Source organism: Trachurus japonicus, chromosome 15 (assembly GCF_045865225.1).
Source record: "Trachurus japonicus isolate A0001 chromosome 15, Traja_1.0".
In the NCBI taxonomy this organism is placed as follows: Eukaryota; Metazoa; Chordata; class Actinopteri; order Carangiformes; family Carangidae; genus Trachurus; species Trachurus japonicus.
In genome coordinates, this window is record NC_140921.1 from 19,167,269 (window position 1) to 19,192,345 (window position 25,077).

The 25,077-nt window shown below is 40.5% G+C and overlaps 1 protein-coding gene across 4 annotated transcripts; it reads right to left on the reverse strand.

The window, feature by feature from the left end:
- Positions 1 to 584: 584 nt before the first annotated feature.
- col21a1 (collagen, type XXI, alpha 1) lies at positions 585 to 24,618 on the reverse strand. 4 transcript variants are annotated; one of them, XM_085800258.1, is made up of 29 exons: positions 24,443 to 24,618; positions 19,161 to 19,288; positions 18,398 to 18,958; positions 18,065 to 18,230; positions 17,750 to 17,978; positions 16,907 to 17,077; positions 15,436 to 15,513; positions 14,394 to 14,477; positions 13,185 to 13,247; positions 12,701 to 12,754; positions 12,533 to 12,586; positions 12,376 to 12,429; positions 8,742 to 8,795; positions 8,603 to 8,656; positions 8,466 to 8,519; positions 8,050 to 8,103; positions 6,441 to 6,485; positions 6,287 to 6,340; positions 6,143 to 6,196; positions 5,160 to 5,213; positions 4,924 to 4,995; positions 4,430 to 4,465; positions 3,746 to 3,790; positions 2,764 to 2,796; positions 2,527 to 2,673; positions 2,341 to 2,395; positions 2,058 to 2,249; positions 1,901 to 1,978; positions 585 to 1,737 (listed from the first exon to the last, which is right to left on the reverse strand). In XM_085800258.1, exons 2-29 carry the CDS (start codon positions 19,255 to 19,257, stop codon positions 1,550 to 1,552), a joined length of 2,880 nt encoding a protein of 959 aa, XP_085656384.1. In that variant the 5' UTR covers positions 19,258 to 19,288; positions 24,443 to 24,618; the 3' UTR covers positions 585 to 1,549. The 4 variants fall into 4 exon arrangements, 3 of the variants coding, with proteins under 3 accessions (XP_085656384.1, XP_085656383.1, XP_085656385.1); XM_085800257.1 differs by having other exon boundaries at positions 16,907 to 17,080; XR_015037763.1 differs by having other exon boundaries at positions 591 to 1,737; positions 2,527 to 2,669; positions 16,907 to 17,080.
- Positions 24,619 to 25,077: the final 459 nt, after the last annotated feature.

The window sequence follows — 25,077 nt, forward strand, 5'->3', positions numbered from 1 at the left end:
TCCCAAAAGACCAAAGAACTTACTTTGAGCACAGAAAAGTTAATTTAAGGCAAATAGGTTTGACGTAGAGAGCTCCATTCTCAGAGGAACCTGAAGTAAACAGTGTGTTCAAGTGCACTGGGATAATTAAAATCATAAATAATCAGAGGTTTCCATGTGATGGGTGGCTGCTGTCCAAAGTGGAAAAATGAAGCTCCCACAAAGGTAAATTGACTCCAGGACATGTTGTGTGACCACATGGCGCCATCTAGTGCACAAACACTTAATTGAAGTCTCTCTCTAAAACACACACACACACACACACACACACACACACACACACCGCCCACACAAACTTTCTGTAGTGGTATCCAAGTTTCCTAATGCGCTGTCCTTAGTGGAAGACCCAGGTGATGATCTCTCTCTCTCTCTCTCTCTCTCTCTCTCTCTCTCTCTCTCCTTTTTGTTCCACAGCCACCACACTCATACACATACACAAACACAAAACCACCACACCCCATAATTTCCAAGAGAGAGTTGAAAGTGATGATGTGACAGTCTTGAAATAAAGCAGAAGCTTAAAACCGAAAGCAGAGGACAAACTAGGTTCACAAATCATTAAGATGTTTTAATTCTAGTAAAAAACAAAAAAACAAAAACAAAAAAAAACAAAGGAAACAAAGAGAAATTTTCATTTAAAAAGTCACCATCAGTCACAAAATAAAATTACAAATGATGCTTAAGACATGTCACTGCTGAAATACACAGCTGTGACTCTTTCATAAATAACAATAAAATACCTGCTACAGTAATGAAAGGTAAGCTTCAGGAACATAAATGACAAAAATTCAAAGTAAAATGTCAGCATGTTCTCAGATAGCAAAACTTTTTGACAATTTTCTTTTTAATTGGAATAAAATGACACATGAATGGACTCAGGGGGAGGGGGTAATTTACCTTGAATGACACGCTGTTGTAAAAGCTTTTCATAAACAGTTAAGTGCTTAACAGTCTAACTGGATGCTTCAGGAACGCAGGCTTACAGCAGCTCGTAATCAGCTATGGGAAATCAAACTCACAGTTTTGTGCTGAAATGTGCCAATTTCTGACATCAGATATGGTGAAATCACTGAAATTGGAGTTAATAGATGATAGAAGTTGTGTTTTGTAATGTAAGATGTAGCACCCACTCAATGTGCTGTGAAAATCTAGACAGCAACATGCAACGAAGCAAAACCAGGGGGCAACATGGAAAAATGTACCAGCTGTTTGCCCAGAGGGAAAGTTCAAGGTGTTGATACTAGAGGTATTACATGGGGCCAATTGTTAATTCTATCCCCATTAAAACCTCAAAGCATGTTCAAACACATCTGAATAATAATACAGAATACCAATAGAGAAAAGGTGATAGGATCTAGTTCTGTTGACTGTCTGAGATCACATACAAGCTGTTAGAAGAGGTCCGTTTTGTTTCCACGACAGAGACAACTGTAAAGATGAGATCTTCCTGAGAATGACTGTTTGTTCCACATCAGCTCTAGACTGGTGCCTGCAGGGGCGCTGCATTACATCAATAGATTGGCCCTTTGCTGTAAGGATCCCGCCTCATCATGCTACCATAGCACATGGATGGATCACACACCCCGGGCTGGCCAGGGATGCCAGGACTACCATTTTTACCCTCTACTCCGTTTACACCAGGGGGTCCAGGCTTACCTGGAGGACCTGATTTACTGTACCCCTGGGGACCCATTGGACCTGAGGAGATAAAAGTAATACGCCAGCATAAAATCAGTTGTACACAGGACTGATATTAATATGAGAACCTTGTCAAACTATAGCTCCAACGTGGTTTTCCGTAAACAAAATCAATAATAAATTAAATAATTGGTGAAAACGAATAAGAAGCCTCTTAATTTACCTGGAGGTCCAGGCAGCCCTGGTTCTCCAGTCACACTTCGACCAGGACTCCCCTTCTCACCCTCAAAACCTGGTTCTCCTGAAAATGCAAGTGTCCTTGTGAGAGCATCCCATAAAGTAGTTTAAATAACACACTGTGAACATGACACTGACTTTACCTTTGAGCCCGTGCATACCAGGGTGCCCTGGTCGACCCGGGTGGCCTGGCTGTCCCCTGGATCCAGAAAGTCCAGGAAGACCCCGGAGTCCCTGGGACCCAGGTAAACCAGGAGGACCAGGAGATCCAGACCGGGTTTGGCACCTGGTGCAGCCACTCTGCTGGTTGCTCAGCAACAATAAAGGCAGCTCAGCTAGGGTGATGGACAATGACAAGATTTCAGATGTGTGCGGTGAATCAAAGACAGAGAAACAAATCATCAGTCTGTCTTTGATGATACTCACTCTGAAGAATGTCTCTGCAAATTTGCCGAATGTGACTGTCTGACATTTCACTTGCCTGGAACAAAGTAATGGATCACATGGTTCTACAGTAAATGTCTGTGCAATTACTGTCAATCTCAGATAAAACATCACAATAAAATACAAGATCAACAGTAATACTGTTTACACAACACGTATCATGCATACAGATCTTCCTTCAGGTCCGGGTGGGCCAGGTAGACCATTGTCCCCCTGAAGCCCCCTAGGGCCAGGTGGGCCTGATTGACCGGGCTGTCCAGGCCGTCCCGCTTGACCCTCTTGACCTCTCTGCCCCGGGTCCCCTGTTGTCCCTTTCTGGCAAAAATACAAGCCCAGTGTTGGCAGTGCATGGGATAATTCAGGTAAGATGGAGGTAGAGTAATTAATGTAATCAGCTTAACATACCTCTCCCTTTAGTCCCATTGGACCAGTGGAGCCCTGTCAATCAAAGTCAGGATCTGTCATTAAAAACTGCAGTAGAAAGAAACAATCCTCAACCATAAATGGCATTTAGATCTTAATCAAAACACACAATAACAGGCATTTGTGGTGATCTTACAATAATATTCTAAAATTGGAAATACTGTATATGGCATAAATATTGTAGTAAATATTTTTAATTTAAAAAGAGTCATAATTATGACTGCTGAGTTAAGACCAGCTATTAGTCATCATGTTGCTGTAGCACCACCTGTAGGCTAGACAGCACTGGATTTCTGCAGGATCACACTGAAACGGGACCATGTTGCACCACGTGTTCAAGAATGATGGGAATTTATGACTGAAGAACTTGGCAGAACAATGAAGGAGTGTATTCACCAAATGACTACAACCACATTTAGCAAATCTTGGATACCTTTCATTGACATGATAAAAAAAAGAGAAAAAACATTTGCATTTAGATAGGAGAAGATCAACATATAGATCACAGATACTGTGTGTAGCTTCTTTGGGTAAAGTACAGTTCTGGACCGAGGGATCGAGGAAAACAAAAGTTTTGCTCTTCAGTTTCATAACTCAGAAGTTTTAAGTGAAAAAATGTTTATAGTGTTTTGTAAATGGCCACATGGTGGCACTATCAACTCTCAAGACACTCAAACTATTTGTTCCCTGGACCATGACTTACTTTTCCAATTAATCCCTTTTATTTTAATGTGTTCACCAGTTTTAAGGCACACTGGTTTTCAACAGAAAAATAGGTGGAGGTAATGCATTTATAAATATATAAGTATCGACCATAAGACACCAACATTTCCAAATTCATCTCTCAATGTCTTTAATCAGATACATCTTCAAAGAAAAGCAGAAATTGTCTTTTTTTTTTCTCAAAATGTATTTTGTTATATTGTCAATCATCAGACTACAAAGCTGAACAAAAGAAACTCACGTGATTGCCTGGTCGTCCTGGCTCTCCTTTTTCACTTCTCAATCCCTGATGATTAAAAACATAAAGGGCACAGTCACAAAAACCCATGAAATTAATGTTCCACACATCAGTCTATAGTGAAAGTGCAGCATCAAGTGTTGCACTGAAGATTCAAATCTCAATTCAAGATTACAGATGTTATTTATAGAAGTATTTATGGGTGCTAATGTGGTTTAAACGCAGCACGTTAAAAGCCATTAGATTTGATTACATAAATATGATTGAACCTCCCTGTTGCATTCCAGAGCTGATTTTGTTTTCATGACATGAAATTAATCCAGTGTGTTGTAATGGAGAAAACCATGATGGAAGTCACAGCAAAGCATCCAGTTGTACTTCCAAAAGACAAAATATAGCTGACACATAATAATTTTCCAAACCCAATACATGATAAATGAGGCTTTGTTTCCATTGGAATATAGTGATTTCTATATTAGATGAATTAAGACAGTGTAATATATTCCTCCACTAATCGGGATTCACCACTGCAGACAGTATTGAATACAAGCTTACAAAAATGATTTGATATGAAGCTCCAGTGGTAACAGCTTTTTATGACAAAAGTATGTTTTGATCCAAGTGTCATAATAGGAGCACAGAGGTCAACAGGCTCACTGCATTGTCTAAAGGTTTTTCTAGTCTTACCATCTCTCCTCTTTCCCCTGGATTTCCCCTTTGTCCCTGGTATAAAAAAAAACAAAGACATGATTCATAATTTTATAGATGTTTTATAGCAGGAAAAGTTCCACATAACAGAGAGAAAAAAATACATTGCTAGAACACATCCTTCTTCGCTCTATCGCAGTAAAGATGTTTGACTTATTTTAACATCTTTTGTCAATGACCAAATGAAATGTGAAAAAAAGTAGCTTAGATGACAATTACTACCCAAAAAAGTGTTAGTAACGTTAGGTGTTTGCTGGTATGGAAGCAGAGGCATTATTACAACTAGAATTTCAATGGACATACTGTAAACTGTCTGACTGGGTTGACCATGACCAGCAAACAGAGGCAAATGATGAACTATCATTATAATCACAGGTTTAATCACATCAAGGTTTCCACTGGATGAAAAGGAAAAGAGAAATGACAATAATGTCACAACATGGTCAGAAAGAATAAAATCACAGCAGACCAACCTTGCTGCCCTTCAGGCCTGGCATGCCCGGGTGCCCAGGCTGACCTGCACTTCCTGGCTCCCCGGAACTTCCCTTTAAAGGCATTTATTCAAAAACCGACCATGAAAAAAAAAAAGCAATAGCATTATGGACATATTTATTCGCTCACACCTTAATCGATTCGATGCATTTTACAGTATTCGAAGTCAGACATAAATCCACCTGGTTCATGTTAGATACTTTAAACAGAAACATACCGTGGACCCTGGCGTTCCTCGTGTACCTGGACTTCCACTTTCCCCCTTACTCCCCTGGATTGAGAAATAAAACATGTCTTGTGTTACAGAGAACATACAATGAAACAACATCCAATCTACTTCAAATCACTGACCGCAGCGCAGTTGGTATTTTCACTTTCTTATCATAATTAATTTTCCTTGATGCGTGCAGGAACTCCAGCATACCTTCATGAGGTTTTTGGATATGGCAGTTTGATGTTTAATTGTGTCTAGTCGAATGCTTTCTTTTCCAGTTGAACAAGCCTCAGTAATTGCAGGCTGAAGCTCAGCCATAAAATCAAAGTCTTTGCCTGCCTGTCCATAAACTAGGTTTTCACTTGTGTGCCATTTACCAATACACATTGGCTTGTTAAAGGCAGATCAGCTAATGAAAAGTGATTAGGAGACAGAACGTCCAGACCAGACAAGCCCAGACTGCTTACATTTCCACTAAAATTCCACTGACGAAAGCAGTAAGATCGGATCATCGCTTAATTTAGCGCTGCCAGTGTGGCCAAGAGGTCGTTACTTGTTCTAAAGTGTATTTCAGAAAAACAGTGACCAAACAAAACATATAATGCTGCTGACCCAAGCTGCTTTTCTTTGCATTTCAAGAGGGCAGCAAAGATTTAATCTCATCCAAACTAATGAGACTGTGCCATATGCGCTGGACGACGTAAGGCTTGGCTGCTGGTTGAGAATTTAAATCATAACATGGCTTGGCCTGCAGCTTGTCGATCTGCAGTGTTAGATTTTCTAGGTCACAGTTTGATCCAGCGCGCTCACCGCCCCGGGGATGTAGGGATGAATTCACATTATATTTAGTGAACAGTTTATCCTTTTTTTAAAGACTGTATTAAAACTTTTTGATGTCAGCTGGTAAAATGAAACTCAAGTCATTATTTTTACTCGCTTTTGTGGCATTGTAACTTTGCATCATCTAACAATACGGTCATGATTACCTTGGGTCCAATTAGTCCTTTTGAGCCGGGTTCACCAGGTAAACCAACTTCACCCTGAAGGAGAGAGGCAAGAAGAAACCCCTTAGATTCAGTATCAACAGTCTGATGTGAAGTGCATACACAGTCCGGCAGCTGTCAACTTACGGGCGGTCCAGATGATCCTGTGAATCCCCTTGGTCCAGGTGAACCAACTTCCCCCTTAAATGAGAATCGTATCAACCAAATGTTGTCACAGAGAATGAGTAAAATAGACCACTGATCAGTTTTTTTTTTTGCACATCAGTTTGGAGTTTGTTACCTTTTGTCCATCCAGGCCTGCAGTTCCAGGTGATCCAGGTAATCCCTGACAGCAAGGAAACAGGTTAACTAATGCTGATCGGCAGTTTCAAGACCCCTGTCAATTCGGTCCTTAGTTATGTTCCTAATTTTTCTTGAGTAATGTTTCTAAACTGGTACTAAACACACGTTCCAGTTTACTTCCTTTCACAGTTCTGAAATAATTACTTCATTGTGTCAATAACCACTGAAGCCAGTTGCTCAATAAAAGCAATCAAATGAACTGGTCCTGGTGCAGCAGAACATGTCTGCCAACAGCTAACACTCACCAGTTATATTTTGTAAATATAATCACTGCAATAAAAAAAAAAAGAATATTTGAATTCATTTCTCAGACTAAACTTGCATCATTGTGCATGAGTGGAGCCCTGTCTAGTGTTTAATCTGCATGTGATGAAATATATAGGCTCCAAGTGGGCTGTTGCAGTTGTTTTCTTTCTTTCAGCTAGACACAATAAGACAAAACATAGTTGCTATTTAAATTGCACTTGTGGGGGGAAAAAAAAGTATAACAGCAGATACTGATTTAGAGAATAAATTTAATACATTGAAAGTTTATTTGGTTCAACATGCACAGCAAAAGTGCCCTGGGAAGACTCTTTAGTTTCTTTTTTTTTGTTTTAGCTGTTTTCTTCAGAGATAAACGCTTGCAGATGCTTAGCGGTTGTCTCACACAAAAGTTTGAGAAACATATGTGCACAGTGAATGCATTAGACAGTCAAGCTGAGAGACGGGGATATACTGTAGATAGAGCCACCCAGACACTTGCATTTCAACCTATAGGTAAAGAAATCCTCACGCTGGGGCCCACACTGGGAGTGCTAACTTCATCTTGTTTTAACTTGAGGAAGTACAGTACTAATCCTGTCTCCCTGGATACATCGCTAACTCTATTGTTCTGGTTGTGGGGGAAATGGCTTACAGCCTTGTGGAGCAACTGACTCATCTTCTGTAGACCCATCTCAAACTTTTGGATGACACTTATAATCATGATCAGCGGGGTGGCTGCCCAGTTGAAACACTTTCTTCCTAAAACAGATTTGCCAGAGAGCCGCAGCATTCCCTCGATGAGTTACTTTCACTGCCTAAGATTATGGCCTGAGTCTGCTTGTTACATAACAGGGTTATCCTGGGATGAACTACAGGGGAAATACCCCTAATTTACTGGCTGTTAAGGGGTACTCTCTCCACTGCTGACAATATGTTAACACACAGTCTTGCTATGGTAAAAACATTATGTATCTATTTTACAGTTCTGTTAGATTAATTCATGTCAGCCACAATTTATTGCGTTTGTGTGTGACAAACTCCATGAACCGTAATATAAAGGACCACACACACATATAAAGCTCCACTTCTCTTGTTTTAAAATGTTTGGGTGAAAAGTTTAAACCTTAAACCAACATGACAGACTTTTTCATATTTCATCCATGCACAATTTGCATCACATTTTGCATCAAATCCTGAACATCTAGGGGTCCAAGTGGTAAATTGCAAGATAGCAATAACAGCAGTAGCAACCTACAAAACACCAAACATGTACACTGAGTAATATTTGTGTTATGACTCACAGGATGGCCTGCTCTTCCATCGGCACCAGGAATGCCACTGGCCCCAGCTTCTCCCTTAATACATCAGAGAGATAAAAATATTATTAATACAGTAAATTTTCATCTGAATTTCTAGTAACGAGGCCTTAATTTGACACATAAACATCATTTTACATGTCATGCTGGATTTATTAAGAAGACATCTTCGATCTTTGATGTTTGCTAAAATTGTCAAATGGAGCTTGTAAAAACAAAGGGGACAGCAGCACTGTATGACTCAATATGCGTGGTTGCCAACAACATCAACAGTATGATTTTTGGGAACAGTTAAGTCTTTTAAGACTCTGCACATTCAGCCAATCTCGTGCTTCTATTATTCTCCAAATCCCTGAACGAGCTTCATGATGTAACTTTACAGTGCTGTCAAAACACTAGACCTTTTGACCAGGTCCACCCGGAAATCCGTCCTTTCCATCTCTGCCAGGTAGGCCCTAAAATCAGAGAAAAGGGTGTTGACACTGACTTATAACAGCACAAAAGATCTGGATTTGGTTCTGATTTATTTGATACATACAGGTTTTCCTTGATAACCAGGCGGCCCAGGAGGTCCCATGCTTCCTTTTTCTCCCTGGATATATCACATCATCCAAGTTAAAGTTGATCCGTTTTCTGTGTCATGTTCAGAGACAGAACTGTTGTGTCGGCAGCCTTACCACTTGGCCAGTTGTCCCTGGTAACCCTGTAGTTCCTGGCGATCCAAAAGAGCCCTGAGAAAAGTTACAAGATTGAAATGATCATTAGTTGTGCCAATTATCTATCATTCACATTTCAAATATGTGAAGCAAGCAAAACAGGGGATCACGGAGTGCAAGTTGTGGGATGTGAACACTTAATAGTCCCATTGTGAAACCCACACATGGTCGTAGATATGCAGTCAGTGTTTGGCATGAGTCAGCAGTTGTTTTTCTGAGAGAGACGATCAATTAAACCGTTTCCACTGAAACCTAAGGGAGTGACTTGTTTCACTGTGTCATTCTGGTTGACCTAGAAGTACATGTTGAGTGTTTGTTGAACATTGCATAAACTTAAGTTGCTGCGTCACTGTTTTATCAAATCTTCTGAGTAATAAAGGCGGAGTGATTGTTGGAACACAGTGGGACATTACATAATGTGTTTTCCTCTGGGTTTTCATCCCAGTATTCAAATGTATGCTAATCAGGCTTAAGAGGGGATACATCATTATTCAGCATACAACCAGACGACAATGTTTACTACTGGATGACTGGTTTTGGGAAGTGATGTCATTTTGTGTAAACAGGATATTTTGTATGTAAAAGGGCTTTGTGGTCAGTAAGGAGATAGCTGCATAGCACAAATCTGGCCGTCACAGAGGCTTTTGTTTGGGATTGGGATTGGAAGTTGTAGAGGGGACATTGAGGCTCTAACCGGCATGTACTGTACTGTACACTCCCCAAGCTCCAAATAACATTGATTTCTGTCTAAATGAATGCAGACAATAAAAGTAAGTAATACCACTGAGAGAGAACAGACCTCCTAAAGAGTCAGTGTCAAACAAACAACAAACACCAGACTTCAGAGAAAAACAAAAAATCTAATTTATAGTAAATGATGCAGATCTGCACCAAATTATTGTGGGTTCTTCAGTCATTTCTGAGTAATATTGCTGACAAAACATAACCTCCTTGGCAGAGGTACTAAACGACAGAGATCAATAGCACAGATTGACAGACTGGATGCCCACAAAATTAGCTATAAGATGTTCCGTCAAAGGTGATGAATGGTTGTGGTCACGATTAAGTATCACAGACTGTGAACACACAAACAACTGCCAGTTTTTTGGCGAAGTGTCTGACAGTCTTTCTTCCTCTTGTGATCTTGAATTATGTACTTCTGACTTAATTTAGCAGAGATCTCAAGTTTCCATTCTCTAGAGTCTGTGCCAGGAAAATGAGGCTACACCCTTTGGTGGTCTTAATATGGGAATAATTTGAGATGTTGTAGTTTGTAAGTTTGTATCCAAAGAAAATCTGATTTTCGACAAGACGAGGATTCCCTCTAACTGTACGAGAAGTGGCTTCCTGCTTGTTAAAGACATCTTGATCTTCAGAGACTGTTTGCTGTTGAATGGAGGCTCTTTAGCTGCCTGGCTCTCCAGGCAGGCAAACACCTTTTGGCACCAGACTTGAGGGAAATTCAGTTGCCAAGACTGAAAATTGTGACGCATTTTCACTTGGCAGCCTTGAAGAATAATGTAAAGCTGAAGTTTGAACTATGAAGGTGCCAAAGACGCCAGACCTCTTCACTGTTTCATATGTATTTCCTGTTTTCTCAGACATGCAAAGGCTGGTTTTATTATTGCATTTACTGCTTTTAGTCAAGTTATTTTTGGATCAGATGTGCTAGTTTAATGTGACTGAGGCATGTTTTTGGGGATATTTAATGCTCTCTTGGTCATTCAACTGAATTCACTGAGTTTGCAGTGAAATGTCACTACTACATGGTGTCTGTTTTACCTTTTCATTGAAATAATTCGGTCAAGGCTTTTTCCAAATCTGTGCTGTAACTCATTTTGGCAGCTGTTCTTTTTTTTCTTCTTTTTTTGCCATGCTGGTGATGGAAAATCACTTTCGGTGCCCCTTCTAGACACTCATCTCATCATTCAAGCCTCAGACCATTACACTAATTAGATGTCTAATTATCGGATTTAAAAAGAACTCTTTGATAGACCTAATAAAAGCTGCAATCCTTTTATGTGTTAACTGTAACTGGAAATGGGGGGAAGAAATACAGTAAATCCACCTGATCTTTAGAAACTCAGCCTTCCATTGTGGTCTCTCTCTTTGTGTTTTTGTACAGACAAAACCAAAAGCATTTGACTGAATCAAAGACAGTTGTGTGGACAGTCCAAACACAAATAAAACCTTAAATTGATACATCCTGGACCTGTGAGTGAAACTCTAATAATGGGACAGATGGTACAGGAGGATCCGCTCCAGGTGCAGACACGTGTCTGCAGCCAGCTGAGACCATTTTTGACATGACATTAACTGCTTGAACTGCTCTGCACCTCAGCCAACTGGCAGGGGGTCATCCTGTGGTCGCACTGATTACAAGGTAGGACGATATGACAGGGGTGATGCAATCTGGACAGCATGCATTACTTCACTGTACCTCACAGTAATGAGGTATTATTGTGGCTAATGCTGCTCAGATGCGATGAGAAAAAGCTCCAAAGAGCCTCAGCTCACTCCACTTTTGTTTGGATTTGTACTGACGCATTTCGGCTCACAGGTGTTATGTCCTCGTCGTGGCTCAGGTTAGTATACATATCATGACAGCTGCTGCTAACACGCAGCGTCAATAACTGCTTGTGTGACTTATCCAGCTGACTTGTGCGTTGATTTCCTACCATCTTAATACTTTGGCTTTGTTTGGCTGCGACCTAGACTTGCGCTGTCAGATTTTTATCTGGTAAAAGAGAACTAAATCACATTTTGTTTGGATCTGTTGATACATAAAGTATTCCTTCTCCTTAATGATATCAGGGAACATTGGAGCAGATGATGTACACTGCAGCCAGGCCTCCCTGGATTGCAAAGTTTTATTTCTAACTGACAGATGCAGATCAGGGACATACAGTCCTCACTGTGTGGGGGTGTGACTTTCTGGGATCTGACGTCACTTTGATTTACATTATCGATTCACATGACACTAGCATTGATTCATCTCTTCCTGGCACCTCCAGTTTAGATCTTAACACTATCGGAAGGCAAAGACTAGATGCTTGTGAGTGGAAAAAAACACAGGGCAACAAGGGAAAAGAGACACCTGTGGTTCCCTATAAAAGCAGCAGAGAAAGTGTTTCAGCTCACTGAGGAAACTGAGGGCAGAACAAAAGTCAGGAAATATGAACAGTTTTAAAAAGTCTCTGACGGCCCTCATGCTCTCCCTGCACAGCGTTCTCGTCCCACAGTGTAGGGGTTGTATTTTTGACTCTCCCAAGGGATCCGGCTTTATATTTATAACATATGGTTTCTGGAGTGATTGATGCAAAAATGTTCAAATGGCTCACGTTGATGTGTCTAGCAGGGATTTCCTGTTAATCCTACATTTGATCTCATAAAAAAACGAGAGGATAAACCTTGAAAATTCAGTGTGTGTTTTGTACTTTTTAACGATTGCTTTCTTTCAGCGTCGGTCAGTACATACAATCTCTCCCTTAGAGGATATTCTGGAGAAAATGAGCTTCTAAGGCAGGATCATCGAAACAAAGACACAGTACAGTCTTATTGTGAAGAGGCACATTTGAGAAATGAATATCAGCACCTTCTCTCCTGGTGGTCCAGGCGGTCCTTGTAATCCAGGCATACCCCTCTCACCCTGGAAATACAGGTATAGTATTACAAAATTGCTTTTCACTATGTCACAAATTAGTGCTACACAATGACAATGAAACACCCTTATGTGTTTTTGACCTTCTTACCGAAACACCGGGCCTCCCTTGCTCTCCTTTGTACCCGTCTGACCCACGTGGCCCCTGCAGAGGTAACAAAAGAAACCAGCTTTACATTTTCTATCACTGATGCTGAATTGAATGTTCAGGTAGAATAAGTGAGTTTTTTCTTCATCTTCTTTTTTTTTCTTCTTTTACCTCTACTCCTGGTGGACCCGGCAGCCCTCCACTCCCCCTAACGCCAGGGATACCCTTAAATAAAACCAAAATAGGATGGGAGAAACACAGTCTTTGTTAAACATTTGAATCCAGCTGTGTGCACATTGTCTGAGTGAGTCTGGGCTGCTGTGCTGGATTCTGTCTCTGCCCTTTTTTGATCAAGCTATAGAACATGTGGTTTACTTTTGGTTGGTTTTAATCACACAAAATCACCACTGTGCTGTCACTATACTTATAATCAGACATGTTTTTGTATTTACCCTTTGGAAAAATAAGCAAACAGGGATATTCACCACTGTGTCTGAGCGCTCGGATGTAGCCCTAACCACATACAGTTAACAAGCACAAATTGTCGTGACCTAATGGCTACGTTAATTCAAATGGGCGACTGCGGATGCTGCTGTGACGTTGCTGTTGGCAGTTATGTACTGTATGTTTGCATATTGAACTATGTAGTACTCACAGGCTTACCATCAGCACCAGCAGGTCCAGGCTGACCAGGTTTGCCCGTGTTTCCTTGTTCTCCCTATAGAAACAGCAACAAGGTCACTCAGTCATGTGTTACTCAAAAAACTTGCATTGCAGCAGCATGAATAAATCCATTTAAGCATCTTTGGTAACGGCGTACTTTCTCAAGCGTAGAGTGTTGATTTATTTATCTATAAACCATCTCATGTAAGATACTCTTGGGCACTCTGTGGAACATCTGTGAGCCAGCAACAGACCAGCATTTTGGATCTATTAGTAAATGTAGTAAAAGCATAGCATTGACCTTATAAACACAAACATGCCTGAAACCATGTAGGTTTTATGAAGTTTTGTTGCTAAGGTTATATCTCTCTGAGGTCCTTGTGTAAAGGTTTTTTATGACCGGGGCTGCTATTATTTGCTTGATGCCCTGTGATCAATAAAGAACGGAGATGCAGGGCTTATTCCTTAGTTTGGTAATTTTCCATTCTAGTTGGTGTTTATCTTGAGCAGTGGTCTGGTTTGTTTCCAGCGAGCAGTACAGTACAACAGGATCTTGCGAGAATAATTGTGACTCACTCGCAATGGAAAGCCTCAATTTGGCTAAGTAGAGAAAAGAGGCTATTTGTTGCATTGGATAATTTGTTAAACTGTACACTTTCGGCAGGTACATGTTTATTTAAGAGATAAAAGGTTCTGAAACCTCCCACACAGCGTGAAGGGAGTGTGTGTTTACAGGCTGTAATGACAGTGGGATCTGACCTATTGGTAAATTGCAACCTCATTTGCTCATCACATAATTATCTGACACAGGGAAGGAGGGTTTAGACATCGCTGGAGAATTCAGCAGAGATCCCCTCAGAGCGAAACTGTAGGAGAGAGAGTGTGTGCGCTAACGCCCAAACAGAAGCCATTCGGTCTCTTTGTCATTCTCCAGTTTACACACAAACTGACACTGTTAAAGATTAAGCAATTTTTCTCTTATTCAATCTCAACAGACCTCCACTGTTTAAAGTAAATATTTAACCAGTTGTCTGAGCAGTGAGGGTTTGCTGAAGCAGGGACAAGCTCTACTGTCTGAGATCCAAGTGTGTGAGGTTCATGTTCTGAAATGTGCTTTTCAGAGTGGCACTGTTTTCTTTTGAGATACATAAAACAACAACATGCCATGGGACAAATAAGGAGAGGAAAGAGACCAGCTGACCTTCATTCCTTGAAGTCCAGGGGGTCCAGGAGGACAAACACACGGTTCTTGAGTAGGTTCAGTGTAATCAGGACTGTTGGAGCACTGTAAGGAACAAACATAACTAGTGTGCAATTTTCATTTTTTCATAATATTCTACAGATAAATAGCTTTCTTGATTATTTCACTTTTAAAAAAGACCATGAAAAGCTCATTTTCTAAAATCAGATTTCAGAAAAAGTTACATAAACAGAAGGAAACAAAAACACAGATTTTAAGGGCTGTAATAACAGAAAATGCAGGTGGCATATTTAGCCTGCTCCACTCTGTAATTAATGATCTTGCACTTGGATATGAGTGATGAATATGTGAGATTCTGCCAGAGAGAAGTCTGATACTTAACTTCATACAGAAATTGATAACTTGAACTTGGAGATTCCATAACAAATAAACCATTGAAACGAACAGAGAGAGTGGAGAGAAGCACCAGCGCCTGGCGAGCTTTTGTCATTTTAGGCTCCTCATCTTGTCTCTTTGATATTTTTATCCAACAGCTTCACATTAAAAACAGTAATTTGGCAAAGCTTTTGTGGTTAGAGCAATTTCCAGGCCAACATAACAATGGGCCACTGCTTCACAAACACATTTTTTGCCAGCAGACAGAGGGGAAAAGAAAAAAAAAGAAAAATACTGAGCGCAATATGTTTGAAGCGGAGCCATGTGGTCCTCCTCCTCCTTCTCCTCCTCCAGCAAATTGTTTTATGCATAAACAGATGCGACATAAAAATGAATATGCCGAGTTTACACCTTCGCCGCAGAACACTACGGTGTACTGTACTGGTGAAATATAAAGCAAGAAAGCGTGATTTCATGCCCTGCCGTATGAGGTGTGGAGGTAAGTGATGATGAAAGGAATGGCTGCACCACAGCGGAGCAGAAACAGATGGAGCTGGATAAGGTGTGAAGTAGGTGAGAAGAAGTCATCTTTGTTGCTTTTGGACTGAAACTAAAAAAAAAGAAAAAATGTAATTGAGCAAAGAGCCAAGCAGTCTCTTGTACTTACAACTCCAGGTATTTCACATGCAGTCTCTCTGTTATTCTGCTCGGGGTCACAGTAGATACGAAGTTTCTGAATTTCAAACTAAAACACATTGGAAAGAAGAAGAAGAAGAAGAGGAACATCTTGTGAAATTCACATCTTCCTCTCGAGACACGAAACAAGCTTACAAAACAAACAAACATGTAATACTGGGGTAATTTTGCAACATTTAGTCCAGTGATTGGCCACTAATGAATTGAAATAGCTATTATTTAACTGTTAAAGGAGAGATAAGTGCCCTCACTGGGCATTGAATAGCTACACGTTGCCAGACCTCCCTCAGTGGTTGGGAGTGTTTTGCACCATCCACCGATATTTGGTATTTAGTCGATGTTGGTGGTAAAAGACATGGCTCCAGCACGTCAAGCGTTTCACTTCAGTTACCACGTGAGCAGAGAGATGATTATCACATGTGATTTCTATTATTTCCAGCTGTATGAAAACACTACTACCAGTGCATGACTGTCAATCTGAAATAATGTAGTTGACATTTTGTTGATAGTGGCTTACATGATAAGAATGTCTGTTGTGTTGTTTAAAACTGCGTTGTGGTCTAATCACGGTGTACTTTAAGGGGTCCAGTTACAACAATCTGTTTGCAGTTATAGATGTATTTGTCTTACATAAGTACATTGGCTTTGTGGGTCAGTACACACAATAACATTTCCTGCCAAGCTGCATTCATGTTAATATTCACTGCTAAAATGATGGCTGACACATGATATAGAAGTGTCTGTCATGAATGAATTATATTCTTTATTTCGTACATTTAAAATAAAAGACTTTCTGCACTGACCCTCGCCACCACCAGATGAACCAGGGGCTTCATTCTTTGATTTGAATTTATTTTACATTATTTCATTCATCATCATTAATGCCACAAATGAAACGATGCCAAAGTTCCCTAATTGCTTACATATGTGTTTGAGGTATTTTAGGAGTAGGTCTGTGCTATTGTTTCATAATACATCATACTGACAGTTAGAATAAAAGGATGTATTGTGTAGAATTTTACCAAAGCTGTGTCATTATACAGTATAACAATGTTATATTATGTTTGCAGGGATGCATTTATTTCAAAGCTCAGAGTTCACACCATCCAGCCTTCTGCAGAGCAAATTACAACACAGCACAATTATGATTTATTACAAATACAGCGTTTTTGCCGAAAATGATGCCAAATGAGACAAATAAAACAAAGATTAATAAGCCCTTGTGGAGAAAAAGGGCTCTTTTTTTGCCAAAGATTTATTATCCACAGGGTTTAGCATGTCTCTGAGGAGGCAGCAATAAACCGTGCAGTGCTGTGTGATGCCTTTTGAACCATATATCAGCTACTCATTAAATCTGAGTGTATACTCAAGTTGACGCAGTGCTGGGTTACCTCTCTGGGGACCAAACAACATGCAGTTTATGATGATGCAGATAGACTTACTGGCACTGTTGTTTCCTTGTTCACATATTTTCCAATCTGGGTTTTTCCATTGATGAAGATGCCAACAGGGGGCTCCAGGGATAGGGTTTCTATTTCCAGGTCATCAACATAAAGAGTAACATCCTCCTCCGTGACCAGCAGCCGCAGCTGGTGCCATTTCTCGTCAAACAGCTTCTTTAGTCATTGAGAAAGAGTAGGAAATGGTAGTTGTTAGTACAATGGTACACCCTGGAAATGTTCCGATAAAGACAAAATACAAACAATAAAACAGAAACACTGAAAGGAAAAGGGTGTGTAGGATTAGAGTTTATTGATTACATAAAAAAGATTACGTCTGACTGATGCTTAAATCCTAGAGGTTGATTTTAATCTGTTTCTGCCAGAGTTGTATAAAATAATGAAGAGAACAGGCAACTGTTTTATCCCAGTGGGAGCAGCTTTCCTGCTGAAATATACTTGACATTAATTACCTGTGTCATGCAGTGGGAGTGTGTTTTTGCTTGACTGTTGCATGTGTTGCGTTGATTTAATATTGACTTACAATCTAATATTGGCTCATTGATGGTCCACATTGAAGCAGTAGTTAAAGAGATATTTATAACTTGTATCTTGTAGTATGAGCTAAGTTCCAGAAATGTTGGGCCCTACATTTCCATAATGCATCTTTGTAGTGTCTTGATATAACTCAGAATTTGTAACATGTTCTACCACTTTCATTATGACTTTATGACTTTATTTTACAGGATAGCCCCTTGAGATGTGCCATCTCATTTTCGAGGCATTAAACTTCAACCTTGTCTTTAACCTCTCTTTTAAGTGTGTAAATGTACAGAGTTGCGTTACCCTGGCTGTCTGTTGAGAAAATGTAACCGTCTGCGTTCCACTTGGTGAGTCGCTGGTTGTAGTGAAAGAGACGGTGCGATCCAGTCCATTTAGAGTTACCGCCATCTGCGGTTTTCCATCGCGTGTCTGCACTCTCCACAGGTCCCACTCCTCAATCATTACAGATCCTTTGTACCTCAGCGTGGAAACGAAGACGTAGGATGGAGGAAGGCCGTCGGGAAACAGGGTCCTGAATGGACAAATGTTAAGCAAAGTGAATTATGCCTGTACTGATGACGATGTTGTTGATGACACAGTAAAAGTATAGATGACTACCGTGTAGTTGTGCTCAAGTCAACTCGAGATGTCACTTCATAGGCCTTAGAGCCGTAATATGCCCCTTGTGTCCTCTTTGCTTTTTTGGCCAAATTCAAATGCAACAGAATATCAAAACCCTTCTCATCACGGGAATCCACGGGAATTCTTGATGGGCAAACAGTCTCTGCAAGAGAAAACAGTGAACAGTGAAACAGACCAAGACTGGGGAGATTGGAAAGATTGGAGGCAGAATGACCAATGGAATAGTGTGGGCTTGAAAAGATGCCACTGATGCAGTCAAGACAGTGATATTTGATATCTGAGTTGAAAAAAAAAACAGCAGTTACTTACCTTCACACAGCTTCTGTCGTATGACCTGTATGATCCTGGAAATAGCTTTGTAGTCCTCGACAGAGAAGACATAAGTTGAAAATGGTTTGTTCGCAATAGCCCCCAACTGGGACGGTTCTGTCTCTGACCCAACACCAATTGCAAACAGAATTACTCCTTTTTTCCTTGCTGCCTCTGCTGCTTTCAAAACCTCATCTTGAGACTTCCCATCAGTGAGGACAACAGCGATTCTGGAAATGCCTTGTGGGCCACGCTCGGAGAGGCCAAACAGTTTGTCTGTAGCAAACTTAATGGCCGTGCCTGTGTTTGTGTTTCCCCCCATGTACTCAATGGACTCCATCGCTTTGATGAGGTCTTTAGTAGAGGAGTGCTTCCCCAGAGGTATTTCTAAAACAGGGTCATCACTGTACTGGACGACTCCAACCTGTGTAAACTTCGTTCCGATGTTGAAGCTTGTCGTTATATTGACAAGCCATCGCTTTACTAATTCAAAATTGACATCTTCAACACTCCATGAGCCATCTAGAATAAAGACCAGATCACATGGCGCTGTCCTACAACCTGAGGCAGACAGGAAATAAACAATTAGCAGTGTATTATAATGGCTGCAGTAATTAACAGTCTAGTTTGGTGGAATATGTTGAATCAAATTAATTTACAGTACATGAAATCACCTTTGCCAGTTGTATGCATATGGCAGTTTTTAATTTATGGACAAAAAGCAAAACAAGGTGTGAGAAAATGAAGACAGAAGCACTCTTACTTCTTATGTCTTCATCTTGCGCTGCACTAAACAAATGGAGAAGCATGAAGCACAGGCATCTCAAGACACAATGCATGGATGTCGCTTTGTAACCCATTATGCAGCAGTACCAAGTTCCAATTGTGCACCTAAGGGGAAAGGGAAAAACATGCTTTGTATTGCAGGGAAAAAGAAAAGGACAATGCAAGCAATTGTGACATGTGGTCCCAGAGTTATTTTTGCCTTGACAGAAGTTAATGTCCAAGACTAGTGTTTTTTGTTTTGTTTTTTTCCATTACTGAGATGTTTGATTGCCATTTGTTTTGGCTCCTAACTTCACCATAGACTTAAAGCTCAGAACTCTACAACAACAACAACACAAAACTACCCCTCTGCCAGCAGTTTAACACACAAGTGATCAAATAATGGGTGGTTGATAGGCTACCTGTGACAAAGTTCTTGGCTATGCTGCCAGACTCTGCAACGGATTCTTGCCAATACATGCAAATTAGCAGCCTTTGTGCAATGAGATCAAGTTGTCTCTCTGAATGATGCACCAAAGGTCAACCTGGGGTTAGATGAAGGTGATCTGATTCAGCTTTGTAAGAATACACATGACTCAAGCATGACAGCAGGAATTCATGCATACATTCACATTGTAAGCATGTGTTATGACTCATTTTCAAATGCTGTGTATGTGACTTATGTTATTCTTTGGTTCTTTTTTTTAGTTTTTGGTTGTTTTTTTGTTGTTGTCTAGTTAGCAGTTAAGGAAAGTAAGTATTTCCTGAAGCTAAATGGTGCAGCTAAATGTCAAAATAATTGAGAACGATACGGAACAATTTAAATCTGATCAAAACTGTAAAAAAAAAAAAAATCTGTTATTATGGAGGTTTAATGAACAGGTAGAGCAACAACTAAAAGTGCACTGTTCTTGATTAACTCTATTATTATTATTTTATTTATTGGGTAGCCAAATTTTCACTCTTTGTTTATCCCGTTTTTGTTCTCTTCCAGCTCCTGAGAGCCTTTTAGCTCTTAAGTTGCACTATGTTCAATAGCTAACTGCTACAGTAACTCTACAACCAAAACAATGAGGTAAAAGATGCTAAAACACACCTGCAGGGTCAACTGATCATTTACATTACATGACATTACACATTCACCCTCCTCGATTGACTTTATTTATAAAATACTGATAAGTGCAACTTTAAATCCAAAGTTAAATGCTATTCATTTACTTGTGGGTAGAGTTGATGTGTAATGGAAGGATATTAAGACATGATTCAGGACAAGTCTTCACACTGATATATGGTTCATAATCTTTCTTATAGTACTAAACCGCAAAGGGAAACCATACAGCACACCATGCTATTTGAGGGCCTCTTAAAGAGACGGTTAGCACTCATCAACCCTCTAACCTGAATGTGGTTAAATGTCACTGCGGGTCTCAAGTGCAAATCCCATTTGCCAATGTTTGCTTTCCCTTGTACTCACTTCCTACCTCCCACTGCTGCCACAGACACTGCTATACACAAATCCTTAATTCACTCTCTAACCACTAAATTATACTCAAAACTCTGCATCCATCCTCCATGCGGTGCACTCTATCTTTCCAGTCTGGCTGCATACAGTACATACTGTAGCCTCGGCTGCCTCGGTACACCTAAGCATTTTCCTTTCAAGCCTCATCTACCACATCCTCACATGGCACTGTCAGCTTTACTAAATAAACAAGTCACTGAACCTCTGACCACAACTACCCTTGAAACAGTGCTCACTGTTTCCTGTGGGATTATGAGCTGTTTCCTCAAATCTGCTGCCATTTGTCACTCTCTGCCCACCCTTGGCCCAAAGGCAACAGGCCTGCCCAGAAAAGCTTCACTCCTACACTTTTCCTCCCTCATGGATAAAACCAATTGTAATACCTTCCTTCCCATCAGCATATGAAGTAATTTTAGCCAGTTACTGTGACATGCTGCTGAAGCACTTACAGTTTGTTATGTCACCAGGGGTGTCATTACTTGGAGTAAGATTATTTTACACCCTGGCAAAATGTTTCAAAACACTGGCATGTCTGGACATATTGGAAACTGACATTTTGGGAAGATGTTAGCTGCTAAACAGTTTGTACATATGATTAATGTCTTTTGGTTTTCTGCCATTTTTTTCCTCCATTCATCCATGGAGACGGTTCTGCTGAAACAGCCGTGTTAGTGCTCATGTTTTGCTTTAGAACCATTCTGTTTTTTCTCTTGTTATTTTTAATTCAATCTATAATGATTTCTCTGTACTCAGCCCTGAGGCTGCCCACTCTGCACCTGCACAAAAACATCCATGCTGTCTGTGTGGTTGACTGTTGAAATGCCTCAGCTACACCTCCACAGATTTCCAAACACAAGAGCTGATATGTCAAGATAACCATGTCCTGTGATGATGGTATTCTGTAAAATATCTTGATAAGGTAACCTAATAACAAGTTCACACCCAAATGGCAAAATGGGTCGTTTATCAGTGCACTTAAAAATAAGCCATGTGAGTCCTCCCCTGATTTGGCACCAGCACCACCATCTGTCAAGTTTAGTGCTTTTCTCATAATGTAGCTGCCAAAACATGTTGTAGTGGTCATAGTTAAAGGAAACCGCCATTGACTGTTGCTAAGAGACTGGATGCAACTTTTCGCTCCACCAACGCCACCACAGTTTAGTCATCCCTACAATACATCCAAGTTGATACAGTTATATGAGTTGTATCTTAATCACTTTCAATTTCTGCCTGTGCTTGATTCAAACACAAATGTTAGCATGCTACTAAACCAGACTAAGAGTGCGTTCATTGGAAAAAGTACAGGCCCACCTGCTTTAAGCAAAAATATTACATTAGCTTATTAGCATTTAACTCCAAGTTGGCTGTAAGATTGGTTTTGTTTATCTGAACACAGGAGGTTGACTAACCAAATCTAAACGGTCAAATGACCACCATCTCAGAAATGGCAAACAAATCCCACTTGGATTTGAATGAATAAACGTGCAACACAAGACAAAATGCAAAATGTTTGTCCTTTAACATTAGGTAATGTAAAGTACAAAACAATAGCATATTACATACATGCTACTTACTGCATTTTGCAAGTTTATATCTGAACGTTAATATCATTCAATTCTGCTACAAACAAATGTAACATTGTAATGGAGTGTAATGATGGTTATTATGTTCATGCTGATGGAGTCAGAGATGAAGGGGGACATGAAGAACCAGGGAAGATGACGATGAGTTTCTCATTTGCATTTGCAGCTGGAGAGTTGCACGTCAGCAGAGAGCAGACATCTGATCGCATGTTGTTTTTGTTGCTGTGCTATTTAATTATCTTTTACTGTATTTTCCAGCACATGTAAGAAAGAAACTGCTGACATCCTAAAAGGAAGCAGTCACAAATGAGGACCAGATATACATACAAAACAAGGCTTATGGAAGGAATTTGATAGGAAGGAACTGACCGTACACCTTATTCAGGGCTGATTCTGATTGCGGCATGCGAAGGTCAGCAAAACAGTGGCCAGGATGTAACCTTTGGCCTCCCAAATGCTTTTATTTCTATGCAGCCAAAGACGGGGTCACACTCTTTAACATGACTGCATTTTTCCACCGTGTAAATTCAGCGTTGAAGTAACACAGTCGAAGGAGGCGTTAAGCTGGAAGCCATTCCCCTCAGAATTTTTCCCCACTAGAGAGCTGGAGGAGGCTGCTGGAAAACCCCCTCATTGGCAGCGTCTAGGCAGAATGACTTTCCCCTCAACTGACTTTCCCCAAACTGAGTATTTCTACACCTCTGCTCAGGCCACATGGAATTCATTTACACCATCAGACAGTGAAATTCCGGCTGTGGACAGTGACCAAACACATGTAGTCGTGATGAAGGGAAGCAGCCTCCATCCAGGAATAAACTCGCAACATTACACGTGCCGTGCTATAATGCTCAGAGCTGGAATGCATGCATAATGTAGTGGAATTAGCAGGTGCACTGGTGTTGTAGGTTAGCACCAGACCCCAGTGATCCCTATTTTTTTATTGCAGCTGCTCAGACACTTGGACACTTGGTTGGTATGTAGAATATTTAACTACGCAAACTTATTGTGGAAATATCTACAACATGACAGTAACTGTGACTTGAGCCTGCTGTTTGTCTGGCAATGCTCTGCAGAATTAGCAAGATTTAATGTTTGAGACTTGGTTTAGTGGTGGTTTAGATCCAGCTGGATGTGCTGACAAGGAAGCTGCGGAGCAAATGATATCTCATATTTCACCAGATAAAATTTCGCTTGTTCAGGGTGGGCGACTTTGACTCATCACCCAGATTTTAATCACAGTGTCAGACCACAGATTTTGTGCTTAACAAGTTCAATCAAGTGAATTATTGAGCCCAGAAGCAAAAAACAAACTAACAGGCTTTTCTATTTGCTTTGTACCTGTAGTTTATGTAATGCAACAGCAGGCTTCAACTCCAAATGAACCGTTTAAGTTATAGTTATCTGTTGTAAATTTGGCAAAAGGAAGTTGTTCCATTCCAGAAACAACAACTGCTGTTCAGCGTGAACAGCAGTTGCCAAGATCGGGGGGGATTTATTGCTGCCAAATTCTTGAAGCAACAAGGGAAAGCCAAGCCCCACCATAGAAATCTGTTCAACTAATCCACAAAGTTAAATAATGTCTTGTAAAACATTAAATCACACAGGTATTATCACTTTCCAGCCAACATGTTCACTTTCGGGTGCCTGATATTGTCTTCTCTAGTCACAAAGATTGTTGTTCTTCGTGTGCATGCAATTTTTCACATCTTTAAAAACCTGCATGAGCACGGTGCATGCAAAGCTGTGGTGCCGCTATCCAACGTGCAGGAAATATGTAAGAAATATCCATTTACGACAAGTGGAATAGCCAGGAAAATTCTTGCGATGATTCCATTCATTCTTTTCATGAAAGTAGCACAAACAAGGGACTGATAACTGAGCTTAATGTCTTCAATATGCAACTTCTGCAGCACGAAGGAGAGGACACTGAAGAAAATGTTGAAACAGTGCTAAACTGCTGCTAATCTGCAAATTATAACATGTGCAGCACTGAAAATTGAATAAAATCAAAAAACAGCCCTCTGGACCGTAGCTGTCTCATAGTTAAAAACACATGACAGTTGCAACTTGCATGCATGAACTAAATCTGCAAAACATACAAAAAAAAAAGTTGATTTCAGAAATACAGCATGCTGCCTCACAAGAAAACACCCACAAGTAAACATAAAAAGTTACCGGTAAGCGTCCAAGCCCTTGTGTGAATCCCTGTTAATCCTCTCATTGAGAGCCAGTGATCAATACTGTTCACAGCCTCAGGTTTACAGACACTGAATATGGGGAGAAGTGCACATGTTTCTTTGCTGAATGAAAGCCTGCCCTTTCCAGCAGCTCTCTCTCTGTCTCCTCTGTTTCTGTCCTTCACCGCGCCCCCCCCTCACTCACTCACTCACTCACTCACTCACTCCGGACTTTCACTGGCCTACTGCCATCCTCAATTACCATGGAAAGAGAAGCAGATAAGGAGAGCATGAAATAGCACAGCAGACAGCCCATCTGACAGTCCAAAAAGGAAAATAATTGTAATCAGTGCAACCTTCTTCCAAAGTGTTGCGGGTCTGGATCGTGTGTGGGTACTAGCTTAGGGCATAACCAGAGAACATGGAGTTTTCTGGATGCACGACAAGTACATATTTTAGTCTACTGAAACACATAATGTTGATGGTAGCTACATTCAACAGGACCTGAAGTAATGCATTACACTGCTCCCTGGTCTTTCCACTTCATCACCCAAATAGACACGAGATAGTGCTGCAATGAACAAGGTGAGAATAGCTACTGCAGTGCTTTTCCTGCACAAACAGCTGGGAGTT

Coding starts and splice junctions, on each gene's coding strand:
- col21a1 (XM_085800257.1), bottom strand. CDS start 19,257: ATGGGTTACAAAGCGACATCCATGCATTGTGTCTTGAGATGCCTGTGC. Junction 8,520..8,602: donor CTGGTTATCAAGGAAAACCT/GTATGTATCAAA, acceptor CTCTGATTTTAG/GGCCTACCTGGCAGAGATGG. Junction 5,214..6,142: donor AAGGACTAATTGGACCCAAG/GTAATCATGACC, acceptor TTCTCAATCCAG/GGGAGTAAGGGGGAAAGTGG.